The sequence below is a fragment of the Vipera berus genome (genome assembly GCF_964194415.1).
Source record: "Vipera berus genome assembly, chromosome: 1".
Classification (NCBI taxonomy): Eukaryota; Metazoa; Chordata; class Lepidosauria; order Squamata; family Viperidae; genus Vipera; species Vipera berus.
The window spans coordinates 345,059,890-345,073,704 of NC_138202.1; the positions used below are offsets into that span (position 1 = coordinate 345,059,890).

Below are 13,815 nucleotides of genomic sequence, written 5' to 3' on the forward strand. Positions count from 1 at the left end.
CATTAGAGTGGTATCATCTGCATATCTTAGGTTGTTGATATTTCTTCCGGCAATCTTAATTCCAACTTTTGATTCATCTAGCCCTGCCTTTCTCATGATGTGCTCTCCATATAAGTTAAATAGGCAGGGCGACAGTATACAGTCTTGCCGGACTCCTTTCCCAATTTTGAACCAATCAGTGGTTCCGTGTCCAGTTCTCACTGTTGCTTATTGGCCCACATATAGGTTTCTCAAGAGACAAATAAGATGGTCTGGTACGCCCATCTCTTTAAGAACTTGCCACAGTTTGTTATCATCCACACAATCAAAGGCTTTAGCATAGTCAATGAAGCAGAAGTAGATGTTTTTCTGGAACTCTCTAGCTTTCTCCATGATCCAGCGTATGTTGGCAATTTGATCTCTAGTTCCTCTGCCTCTTCGAAATCCTGCCTGTACTTCTGGTAGTTCTCGATCCACATACTGCTGGAGTCTAGCTTGTAGGATTTTAAGCATAACTTTACTAGCATGAGAAATGAGTGCAACGGTGCGATAGTTTGAACATTCTTTGGCATTGCCTTTCTTTGGAATTGGAATGTAAAGTGATCTTTTCCAATCCTGTGGCCACTGTTGAGTTTTCCAAATTTGCTGGCAAATTGAGTGTAGCACTTTTACTGCATCGTCTTTTAAGATTTTGAATAGCTCAGCTGGAATACTGTCACCTCCACTAGCTTTGTTGTTTCTCAGCTTTTCTAAGGCCCACTTCACTTCACATTCTAGGATGTCTGGCTCGAGGTCAGTGACCACCTCATTGTGATTATCAGGGACGTTAAGCTCATTCTTGTATAGTTCTTCTGTGTAATTTTGCCACCTCTTCTTTATCTCTTCTGCCTCTGTTAGGTCCCTGCCGTTTTGGTCCTTTATCATGCCCATTTGTGCATTAAACGTTCCCTTCATCTCTCCAATTTTGTTGAAAAGATCTCTGGCCCTCCCTATTCTATTGTTTTCTTCTATTTCTTTGCACTGTTCATTTAAGAAGGCATTCTTATCTCTTCTAGCTATTCTCTGGAATTCTGCATTCAATTGGGCGTATCTTTCTTTTTTTCCCTTGCCTTTCGCTTTTCTCCTTTCCTCAGCTATTTGCAAAGCTTCCTCAGACAGCCATTTTGCTTTCTTGCATTTCTTTTTCTTTGGGATGGTTTTGGACGCTACCTGTTGTACAATGTTGCGAACCTCTGTCCATAGTTCTTCAGGCACTCTGTCTATCAAATCTAATTCCTTAAATCTATTTGTCACCTCTACTGTATATTCAACTGGGATATGATTTAATTCATACCTGAGTGGCCTAGTGCTTTTCCCTACTTTCTTCAGTTTAAGCCTAAACTTTGCAATGAGAAGCTCATGGTCTGAGCCACAGTCAGCTCCTGGTCTTGTTTTTACTGACTGTATAGAGGTTCTCCATCTTTGGCTGCAGAGCACATAATCAATCTGATTTCTGTGTTGACCGTCTGGTGATGTCCATGTGTAGAGCTGTCTCTTGGGTTGTTGGAAAAGAGTGTTTGCTATGACCATCGTATTCTCTTGACAAAATTCTTTTTTTTTTATTGAAAAGTTTTAAAATACATTTTATCTTTAACAAAATTCTATCAACCTGTGCCCTGCTTCATTTTGTACTCCAAGGCAAAACTTGCCTGTTATTCCAGTTATCTTTTGGCTTCCTACTTTAGCATTCCAATCCCCCATGATGATAAGGACATCATTTTTGGGTGTTAGTTCTATAAGGTGCTGTAGGGCTTCATAGAACTGGTCAATTTCATCCTCTTCAGCACTGGTGGTTGGGGCATAGACTTGGACTACTGTAATATTGAATGGTTTGCCTTGGATTCGAACTGAGATCATTTTGTCATTTTGAGGATTGTATCCCAGTATTGCTTTTCCTACTTTTTTATTGACTATGAAGGCTACTCCATTTCTTCTGAGGGATTCTTGCCCGCAGTAGTATACCTGATGGTCATCTGAATTAAATTCACCCATTCCTGTCCATTTTAGTTCACTGATACCTAAGATGTCGATGTTCAGTCTTGTCATCTCTTGTTTGACCACGTCCAGCTTTCCTTGATTCATGGATCTTACATTCCAGGTTCCTATGGAGAAAAAATCTTTACAGCATCGGACTTTCCTTTTACCACCAGACACATCCACAGCTGAGCGTCCTTTCGGCTTTGGCCCAGTTGCTCCATTCTTTCTGGCGCTACTAGTACTAGCCTTCTGCTCTTCCCCAGTAGCATATTGGACGCCTTCCGACCTGAGGGGCTCATCTTCCAGCGTCATATCATTTTGCCTTTTGGTACTGTCCATAGGGTTTTCATGGCAAAGATACTGGAGTGGGTTGCCATTTCCTTCTCCAGTGGATCACGTTTTGTCAGAACTCTCTGCTATGACCTGTCCATCTTGGGTGGCCCTGCACAGCATAGCTCATAGCTTCATTGAATTACACAAGCCCCTTCGCCACGACAAGGCAGTAATCCATGAAGGGGGAAAAGTGGCTAACAACTGGGAAAACCAACTTAATAATGAAAAATCCAGCAAAAGTGGCCACACCAGGCAACTACAGGCCAATTACCTGCTTACCAACAACTTTCAAATTGGTAACTGGTGTGGTAGCTGATGCAGTACAACAGCATCTAGTTGAAAACAGTCTCTTTCCACCCGAGCAGAAATAGCAGAGGAACAAAAGATCAACTCCTAATAGACAAAATTATCTTGGAAAACTGCAAGAAAAGGAATATGGCAGACATGTCAAACACAAGGCCCGGGGGCCGGATCCGGCCCGCAAAGTGGTTTCATGTGGCCCGCGAAGACATCCTGGAAACAGTGAGGGAACGGCCCCCACTGCCTTGGCCCTGGCCCAGAGACCCTCCTTCCGCCAGAGACCCTCAGATCTGTCCCACTCCTGTCCAGGCCCCCGTAGGCACCCTTGATGCGAATGATGTAGAGCTGGCCATGCTCACCCAGTAGGCCATATGCACTCTAGCCACGCCCACCCAGTAGGCCACGCCCACCCTGGCCATACCCACCCGGCCCCCTGCGGGCAACCGCAGTGCTGATGCGGCCCTCAATGAAATTGAGTTTGACACCCCTGGAATATGGCATGGATTGACTACAAAAAGGCATTTGACTCTGCCACATGACTGGATAATCAAGTGCCTAGAAATAACAGGAGTCAGTAGAAACATCAGAAAATTTGTTCAAAGATTGATGGCACAATGGAAGACATAGTTGCAGGTCAATGGTGAAAGACTGGGAGAGGTTAATATCAAGAGAAGAATATGTCAAGGAGATTCATTATCACCACTACTATTTGTTATTGCACTGTTTCCTCTGTCAACAATACTGAATAACTCAGGACATGGCTATCAAACTTCAAAAACATCTGCCAAACTATTCCACCTCCTTTACATGGATGATCTGAAGCTATATGGAAAAACATCATCTGAAATAGAATAGCTGCTGAACACTGTCCGTATATGTAGCCAAGATATTGCAATGGAGTTTGTCTTGGACAAATGTGCCACACTTACTCTCAAACAAGAAAAATAGTGAAAAGTGAAGGAATCAAGATGCCCCACAAAAATAACATTAAGAGTATGGATGAGGAAGATTACTACAAATACTTGGGTATCCTTCAAGCTGACAACAACAAGCCCACTGAAGTCAAGAAAAAGATTAAAGGTGAATACATCAAGAGAGTGAAAAAGATCTTAAAGTCCAAACTCAATGGAGGAAGTACCATGAAGGCAATCAACACCTGGGCAATTCCAGTCAGATACACAGCTGGAATAATGGACTGGACTCAAGCAGAACTAAAAGCAATGGATAGGAAGACCAGAAAAATAATGACAATGAATCATGCCCTCCATCCACGCAGTGACATTGACAGACTCTATCTACCGAGGCAAATAGGTGGACGTGGAATGCTGCAAGTACATCAGATGGTTGAAGAAGAAAAAATGGCTTTGGAAGAATATCTGAAAGACAATGATGAAGCTGCACTGAAGTTAGTATAACAGGAACGCTTACTGACTACTGGAGAGACCAAACTGGCCTACAAGAAAGACCAAATGAAGAACAGAATAGAGGCATGGGAAGACAAAGCACTACATGGCCAGTACATTAAAAAATAGCTGGGAAAGCAGATAATAACAAGACCTGGCAATGGCTAAGAGCAGGAAAGTTGAAGAAAGAGACCGAGGGACTAATTCTGGCTGCACAAGACCAAGCCTTAAGGACAAATGCATACAAAGTCAAATTTGAGAAGACAGCAACAGACAGTAAGTGCCGCCTATGCAAAGAAGCTAAAGAAACAGTGGGCCACCTAATAAGCTGCTGCAAGAAGATCGCACAGACTGACTAAAAGCAGCGGCATGACAAAGTAGCAACAAAGGTGCATTGGAAGATCTGCGAGAAATATCATTTGCCTGTAAGCAAGAACTGGTGGGATCATAAAATAGAGAAAGTCATAGAAAATGATAAAGTTAAACTGCTCTGGGACTTCAGAATTCAAGCACCTGCAACATAATACCCTGGACTTAACAATTGTCGAGAAGAAAGACAAAAAAGTCTGGATAGTGGACGTGGCAGTGCCTGGAGACAGCAGAATAGATGAGAAAGAACTGGAGAAGATAACAAAATACAAAGACCTACACAAATAGAAATAGAAAGACTGTGGCAAAGGCAAGCAAGGATAGTACCAATAGTAATAGGCACCTTGGGTGCAATCCCAAAACAACTGGAGCACCACTTGAACACCATTGGCATTGACAAATTTGCCATTAGTCAATTGCAAAAGGCGGCCTTACTAGGAACTGCTTCCATCCTGAGATGATATCTGTAATACCATCAAACATCCACATCTGCCTATCAAAGGTCCTTGGTAAGGACTCAATAGGTGGACAAAAATGCCAAATCCAGTCTGAACATCTGGCTGTCTGTGCAATGATCAATAATAATAATATCATCATCATCACCACCATCATCAACAACAACTGGAAATTCTTCAAATTATAAAAATATAGGTAATAATTATGTGAACAGTGAATTATTAAGTAACAGTGGATTTTAAACATTTTAATTAAATTAAATTTAGGATAGTACTCTGTTGTAGATTAATTGATAAGTAATCTAATAGTCTGTCTGAGTCAGTACAAATAGCCCTTGCTTAATGACCACTCATTCAATGAACTTTTAAAGTTATGACAATGCTTGTACATACTACCATCACAATGTCCCCATGGTCACGGGATTTGAGCACTTGGTGACTGTCCTGCATTTCCAAATGTTGCAGCATCCTGTGGTAACATGATCACTATTTGTGACCTTCCCTGCCAGCTTCTGACAAGCAAAGTCAATGGGGAAGCTGGCAGGAGGTTGTGAAATGCAGTTATGTAAAGTCCTTGCTTAACAACCTATGTAGTTCTAGCTTAATGATCACTGTGAAAATCCTGTTGGAAGTCATCATGACTGCTCTGGCATTTCTGGTCCCAATTAAGGTCATTAAATAAAGCTTATCTCAGAGAGCCTGATGTTTCTGGTCTTTGGATTTTTAACATAAAACATAGAATGTTCCAAAATGTGGATGGGATGGACCTCAATAATATATGGAATTTTTCCCCCCTCCAGCCTGTCCAAGTTGCAAATAACTACAGAAGATTTGGAGCCACAGTTATTCTCTCATCTCCGCCATCTCCAGGAACTTGATCTCTCTGACAATCTCTTAGAACGGCTTCCTGACAATCTCAGTTTGCCAAACCTCCGCATCCTAAATTGTAACAACAATCACTTGGAAGATGTGACAACCTTGCAGCAGTTTCCACAGCTGGAGGAGCTCACCTATACCAACAATGTATACCTGACAGTGAGTATATCCGGCAGCCAATAGAAGTTCTAGGCCTTGCAACTACTTCTTGGAGCACTGCTGTCCTCTTACAGCCAAAGAGTTGCAGTAAGAGCAAAAATTGTAATATCTTCATGTCCCAGAGCAAAGTAAATTCTGCTCATTTGGGGGCTGTTGAACATTCTCTAGTCTTGTCATATATCCTCAGTGAACATTATGGTTCATTTAAGGTAATTTGATGCTGCAGTTACTCATCATTATTCATAACAGTCTTGCCATAACATTACATAATTGTAGCTCAAAATGTAAAGAAAGCAAGAATGGGGATCTAGTATATTTGATTTCAAACATATAAAAGTATATGCATTGCCTGAAAATAAAGATCTTTAAATGCAAGTTTAACTCAGTCCTAACTGACTTTTAGTTGCATTTGCTCAGATGCATTGCCTCTAACTAAAAAGCAGAGACATCACCCTGTCAACAAAAGTGCGTATAGTCAAGGCTATGGTCTTCCCAGTTGCAATGTATGGCAGTGAAAGCTGGACCATAAAAAAGGCTGAGCGCCAAAGAATTGAGGCCTTTGAACTCTGGTGCTGGAGAAGACTCCTGTGAGTCTCTTGGACTGCAAGGCGATCAAACCAGTCAGTCCTAGAGGAGATCAACCCTTTAGAAGGCCAGATCCTGAAGTTGAAACTCAAATACTTTGGCCACCTAATGAGAAGGAAGGACTCACTGGAGAAAAGCCTAATGCTGGGAAAGATGGAGGGCAAGAGAAGAAAGGGACGACAGAGAATGAGGTGGCTGGATGGAGTCACTGAAGCAGTAGGCGTGAGCTTAAATGGACTCCAGAAGATGGTAGAGGACAGGAAGGCCTGGAGGAACATTGTCCATAGCATAGGGTCACGATAGGTCGGACACGACTTCGCAGCTAACAACAACAAATTTCCTCTAAATATATGTCTAAGTTAAGGCAAAAAGTAGACCACCCACACTGCTTCAAAGAGAAGGGTTGAAATGTCCATTTCCAGCCTTCTCAAAATCCATTAACTTATTTTTGGGAAATATTATTTACTGATTTCAGCATGTAAATGAAGTTAAAACAGTTTAAACAACTACATACTTTTACCATTTTATAAGACAAGTTGCTATATTTGTTCTTTAAAAAGACGGAAAATCTTTCAGAGAAAATTTTGCAATATCTGCCACTAGCTAACCCGAGAGCCTTTTATGCTCATCAAATGAGTAGACATTAAATGTGTATACATTTAAATAGATAATATATATAAACGTTTGATAGAAACAAGTTCTGACAGATTTTGGTCCATTTTGTTATTTTTCATTTTTATTTATCAAATTTATTTGCTGCCAATCTCACGGTTCAGGAGGCTCTTTGAATTCTGTAGGAAAAAAAATATCATTGAAACAGAAATCTGCATGGAGGAGAGCTTTTTAAACCATCTTCTTTTAGATTGACCCTACCTTCTTAAAATCCTAAAATTTCTTCACTAAATAATTAATCAATTTAGATTAATTGGGTGATTGTAAATTCAGGATGCTAAATCTAAGATGCTCCAGACAGCAATAGATGGCAGTGTTGGGCTGAATTGGATTGTAGGAGCTTACCACATGAAGATTTTGCTTTCAATAATTTTTTTAAAGACAAGGCTACTCTTTTTCTCTCTAGCCCAGTGATGATTATAAGGTAATATTTCTTTTGCAAAATCTCCGTCAGTTGAATGGCAAAGACATCACCAAGCTGGCCAATCATGTGAGAGTCGTCAACAGCCGAGAGCTGACTAATAGAGTAAGTGCCGAAATAATAATAATTTGTTAATAATCAAAAAATGTAGAGAATTTTAAAAGATGTTAGAAGAAATTAGTGAAATGAAAGTGATTTCTTTTTTTTATAAAACCTTGAAGCTTTTTAGTTGAAAAAGTGATATAATAGTTTAGATTTAGATAAATATTTTGCTCATCAGTTTTGCAAAACCGAACTATAGCTTTGACTTTCTTATGCAAGAACATCGCTGATTAGAAATATGTATAAAATAAATGAGCAACTTCCATTTTCTTTCCATGCCTATAAAAAGCTGGAAGCATGCTGGAAGGATAAGAAACAGATTGACTGCTTTTGGTGTCTCGTTTTTATTTGCTGTGTTTATGCAACTAACAACATAATTCTTTTGCATATCTATTTAGATATAAATTTTAACCAGTACTGTAAAACTGAGTGAATGTTAGTAAGAATTAGAATTGCAGCTTAATTCACTTGTTCTCATGACTGTTAAGAAAATGTTGGCTGGTAGATGTGATTTTATTAAAGCAGACTACCTTAAATCTTACTCTGATAAGAGGACAGCAAGTTCAAATCTATGAAAAGTGTTTGTGTAGTTTTCATCATCTGACATCAGTGATAAATCCAGAACCAAAATTTGTGACAAGAAGGAAGAAGAGCTTGCACGAAAGTGCCTGTTCTAGTTGCTATCTCATCTGGCTACCTTCCACAAGTGCCTTTGAGCGTATTTCTCCCTCTCTTGTATGCAAATTTATTTATTTGGAAAAATATTCTAATTTTTCCATTAACAGATCTAAAATGCAATGTTTCAACATTGAAATAAGAAGGTGCCAAAGAAATATGAAATGAAATAATGGATTTTATAAACAGTTAATTGTGATTGATTGATTTAGTGACTGATTTGCTTAGTGGGTCTATATTATTATTATTTATTTGAATAGTTTTATTCTTAGGATATCAATTGCTTTTATAATCAAAATACAATAACAATGTTTGGGAAAGTTTTATAGAAACTTTGCCACACAAAAGCAATACATCTGGCTGAGATGGCAAAATTAACTACTTTGATGAAAAACAAAAATTTGTCTAGCTTTATTTCCATTTGGAAACCACTTTGGGACTTCTTCCTTGAAAAGAATAGAAATAAAACCCTGATTTTGGGATTTGATGACTAAATCTTTTTTTTACAGAAACATTATGCATTGTTATTGCTTTTGTTTGTTATGTATGCTTTACATGTTATTCTTTTATTTTTGTTTAAACTTAGAGCAAGACATTATTATTTATTTATATCTGTACTGAAGAAATTGGAAGTTGAGCTTTTTCTATTTTATAGTTAAAGTTTTATTACTTTTTTGTATATTTTGTTAAATTTTTAACTTTTTCATGCTTTTCTTTTTTTGTAACTTTTTCTATTCTTTATTTTATCAATTCTGAAATTCAATAGAGGGATATATTGTTTAAAAAGAACTACTGGTTAAAAGATAGGAAGGCAAACATTAGATCAGAGGTCCCCAACCTTTTGGGTACCCGGGACCGGTTCCATGGAGAGAGGTTTTTCCGTTGACCCGAAGGGCATGGTTTTGTGTGCTGCCTGCATCCTACGGATGGGACTTTGCTTGTTTGTGCGGCCCGGTTGCTGGCAAGCCACAGTCCAGTACTGGTCCATGGACAGGGGGTTGGGGACCCCTGCATTAGATTAATGTAAGCCGCCCTGAGTCTTCGGAGAAGGGCGGGATATAAATGGAATTAAAATAAAAAAATAATAAAAAAATAATATGGAGCTAGAAAAAGTCTTATTTTCTGGGGTATCTATGGATGAAGTCAATAAAGTCAAAATGGTGCCTACAACTGTATGATTGAAAGCCCATTACATTTTAAGATATGGAACATCCACAATGCACATTTAGAAAAAAGGGAATCTTGATCATATGGTTATAGTTGCTGTCTTAATTTATTTTTTTAAGTGGATGCTCCTATCTATTTCTTTCTTGTTACCTCATCTGCTGGACAGTTTGAATAGAGTGTTAGCTAAAAATCTCTAATATTGTACCATGGAAAGTATTGTATAAGACCATGTGTGGCTTCCCAGGTCACTTCATTATAGTTCTCCCTTTTTTTCTAGGTCTCTGCTCATTGGGGGAAAAATTTTCGGAGCCAGATGTCTAAAACACTGTCTCCTGAACAACTGAAGCCAATTAGAAAAAAGTTCATCAAGTCTGCACAAGCTCATGTAGCATATGGTCCCAGCTCGCTCAGCGATTTTACACGTTGGAGGGTAAGTTCAGACCATGAATTGTTTGCAGTCTTGTCATGTGGATTGTAATGTAGAATTTTGGTCAGCAGGTGACATTTGGAAAAAAAGAGGGCACTGAATGTGTAATTCTCAGCTTGATTGAACCAGCTTGGATGATTAGCAGTGTTTTCTGAACAGTGATACAACTTAAAGTTGTTGAGGTTGAGAGGCATTGTTCTAAATTCCTTTCCTATGATAACAATTTGACAAGTCTGTATTCTTTTATTGTAGGTGAAAATGATTGCTGAGGAATTCCTGACTTCCTTGATTAATGAGGAACATAAGCCTGCTGCAGAAGCAGCAGAATCAATGGAGGAGCCAGAGGAGGAGGAGGAGGAGGAGGAGGAGGAAGAGGAGAAAGAAGAGGAGGGAGAAGAAGAGAAAGAAGAAATTAAAAAAAATACCACGGATGCTGACAATAAAGTTACTGCTAAGGTCAGAACTCAAGAGATTTCTTTGAAGGTCCACCCCAGTCAGAGTCTTCCATTATTAGTTCTAGATGAGAATATATTGCCTCAAATGGAACTGATACAGAATTTGGGAGATTTCCTGTCCATGAACCATTTAAATCATTTTTGCCCAATGCGAGCAGTACAATAAAGTATCCCCTCTTTTAATAACATTTCCATCATTCAGAAAGCAATCCCCATCAAACACAGGGAAATACTGTTGGGAAATATTGCTTCACACATTATGCTGAACCACTCTGTTAGAAATCATGGCTTAATGCAGTAAGTGAAGCCAATCTGTATGTCTTATGCCAGGAAAGGACTTTGTGCCTACTTTAGCACGGAGGATTCATTTTGGGACGAAGGCGTAGCACTCTTTGTTCAGTGCTTTGTAAGAGAAATAGTTTTGCAATCAACAAAATCGAATTTTACACCAAAATGGAATGGCTAGAGAGAGGCTTCCTAAGGATGGGGGCTCCAGCATGTGTCCGAAAGCTCAGAGGACAAAACCTCTGGTCCTGGTGACTGACTCAGATTGGATCCATAGGATTTTATTATTTATTTATCAAATTTTAAAACCACCCATCTCCCTCACAGAGAGACTCTGGGCAAGTACAGATAAAATATCAAATCATAAAGACAATGTATAAAATTTAAAATTTAAAAAGGCAAGAATGAATTAAGAATCTGTGAAAGTTAGCTAAAAGGCAGGGGGAAGGATTTTTTGAGTACTAGCCAACCTCACAAGTGTGGACTCCTATGCAAGCCCTAAATAAAGCCGCAGAGCCATGTTTTTACTCCTTTGTGGAAGGCCAGGAAAATGGAGCCCCCTCACCTCCAAGGGGAGGATGTTCTACAGACTGGGGATAATGGCAGAGAAGGCTCTCTTCCTGGATCCCCCAGTTGGATTTTTTTAACTTGTCAGTTAAACTTGCCTCACTGGATGGGACAGGTAGATATAATGGAACAAAGATAGTTCTAAAGACAACCTGGCCCATGCCGCATAGGGCTTTAAAGGTCATAACTAACACCTTGAACTGGACCCAGAAGTAAACCTGGCCCCCAATCCAGTTTGTGCGGTAAAGATTTTACATACAGATTGCCTGTGCAGCCGCATTCTATATCATCTGAAACTTCTGGATACTTTTTGAGGCTAGCCTCATGTACAGCATACTGCAATAGACTAGTGGATTATTTCCCATTGATTTCTGTAGGAAAGGTATCAGTGGATGGTGCTCTCTCAGACGTGAGAATAATGTTCATCTTATTGGGGACATTGTAGATCTAAGCAGAAATCCAGGCAAATTTCTGTTGCACAACCTTGCACAATTGAGATTACTTTGACAACATTATGTTGAACGTTGCTAATCTTTGTTTTCCATAGGGCCAAGTAACTCCCAGCAAAAGGAAAGGGGCTCGTTCCAAAGGAAGAGCAAAGAGCAAGCGATCCCATTCCCAAAGCAGCTCCAAGGAAGAAGCATCACCCAGCCCCAAGAAGCTTAGCCGCTTGCAGGATGAGCGCAGTTCTGAGGCCACAAGAGCCTCTCGCCCACAGGCCAAGGAATCCCAGACCCCTCCGGATCCTGATGGAGCCCATCGGAATGGAGGGCGGCTTCCAAAAGGACAAAGACACAAAAAGGTCACTCAGCAGAAAGAAGAGCACAAAGAGGAAGAGGAGGATGTTTGCAGCACCCCAGTGAAGGATTTGGAATGCGAGGTAACACATTTCCTTCTACTGTCAAAGATATATACAGTATATAAACTGAGAGTCAGCTAGATACTTATATAATGATTTGGCAAAGGGATACTTTAAAGAGCTTGATTTTAAAACCTGGCTGTAGATTTTAACTCCATCCAATAACCTTTGTTCTGTTCCTTGTACAATGGGACATTTTGTGTTCAAAGCTTTCTGTCTTCTTACAGGAGACAATCACCCTGGAACCAGTCCATTTTCTGCAGTGTCACAGTAAGGCCAACAACAGGGATGACTTCAAGACTCAGTTATGGGCCTGTGTTTTTGAGCCACCACTAGATTGTGGGACGAGAAAAGGTAAGCATGCTTAAGTGGCCTGTGCTGTCCTAGAAGAAAAATGCCAGTTGTTGTGATTCAGGGTCAGCCTGTGGGTTCGGCAGTTGGGTCGGATGACTCAGAGGAGGAGGGGGGTGTTGAAGACCTTGCTGAGGGGGTTGAAGATGTTGCTGATGATAGCCCTCAGGCAGGCCCCTCCCACTTGGTCACCATGGAGACCCAGCTGTGTGAGCCTGACAGTGTGGATGAAGATGACCCACAGCTGGCCCTGTTCAAGGACGCCCGACGCAGGAGGCAGTCAAGTAGGAGTAAACAGAGGAAGGCAGTGGGGCTTCTCGGCAGGAGGCAGAGAGAGGCCACGCCCTGAACTCTTTATAAAGGGAATGTGTGGGGGAGGGCTGGTTTGCTGAAAGCAACCGCTCAGATAGTGTTTCAAAGCTCCTGTATCTTGGTTCAGTGTCTTGTTTGTTTTTGTTAGTAATAAATTTGGCAGACGTTTTTCCAGCCTCTTGCCGTTTGTAAAGGGGTTGCCTTTTCTGCAGGGCCGGTAGCAGGCTGGTACAGAACAGCAGTCAATACATCTGATGACAGTGTTCTGCAGGAACTCACATTCTTCTTGTGTTTCTGACTTTTTATGCACGTTGTTCCATATTTTTTATGTGTTTGCTTTTTTCCAGCAAGTTGCTTATTTATATTACAAATATGAATGTGACTAATAATACAGGAGCTGTTATTTTCATTACACTCATGATTCAAGATATACCAGTAGTAAAGAAGTTCCAATTTTAACATGTGGTGATCATGCTGTGCCCATTCCTAATTTAAAATGCATAGACAGGAGAGAATGAGGACTTAAAGTCTTTTTGCAAAGGGCTTTATCCTACTGTTATATGTTTAAAAGTGTATCGGGCTTGTCTGGGGAAATTTACTCTTGCAGTACAGGTAGTCCCACTTAATGACCACAATTGGGATTGGCAACTCCATTGCTAAACAACAGTCATTAAATGAGTTATCATCTGACTATGACTTGTGATTTCACTGTGAGCTTCTCTATTGACTGTGCTTGTCAAAAGCTGGTTGTGAAGCACGTAAAGGGCAACTATTTGAAAATGGCACACCATGACAGTCGTAAATGCATACTTGTTACAAAGCACTTGAATCATGTGACCAAGGAGATGCTGTGTCAGTTGTAAATGTGAGGACTGGTTATAAAGTTACTTTTTTTTAGTGCTGTCATACCTTCAGACGGTCACTAAACAGGGCAGTCATTAAGCAAATCTACTTGTATAAAGAAGAAACTGTGGTCTACTAACTTGAGTCTAGTAATCCTTGATTCACACTTACAAAAATATTATATAGATAATAGATATGGAATAT

At 40.1% G+C, this 13,815-nt stretch overlaps 1 protein-coding gene across 3 annotated transcripts in view; it reads left to right on the forward strand.

Moving 5' to 3' along the window:
* The window catches only part of LRWD1 (leucine rich repeats and WD repeat domain containing 1), a 57,208-nt gene that overhangs the window by 31,390 nt on the left and 12,003 nt on the right, over positions 1–13,815 (forward strand). For all 3 annotated transcript variants that reach the window (XM_081313474.1, XM_081313475.1, XM_081313473.1), the window contains 6 exons: positions 5,656–5,890; positions 7,554–7,673; positions 9,790–9,942; positions 10,192–10,395; positions 11,794–12,126; positions 12,333–12,459. In XM_081313474.1, the coding sequence (XP_081169600.1) occupies positions 5,656–5,890; positions 7,554–7,673; positions 9,790–9,942; positions 10,192–10,395; positions 11,794–12,126; positions 12,333–12,459 (1,172 nt within the window). The remainder of the gene's footprint in view (positions 1–5,655; positions 5,891–7,553; positions 7,674–9,789; positions 9,943–10,191; positions 10,396–11,793; positions 12,127–12,332; positions 12,460–13,815) is intronic.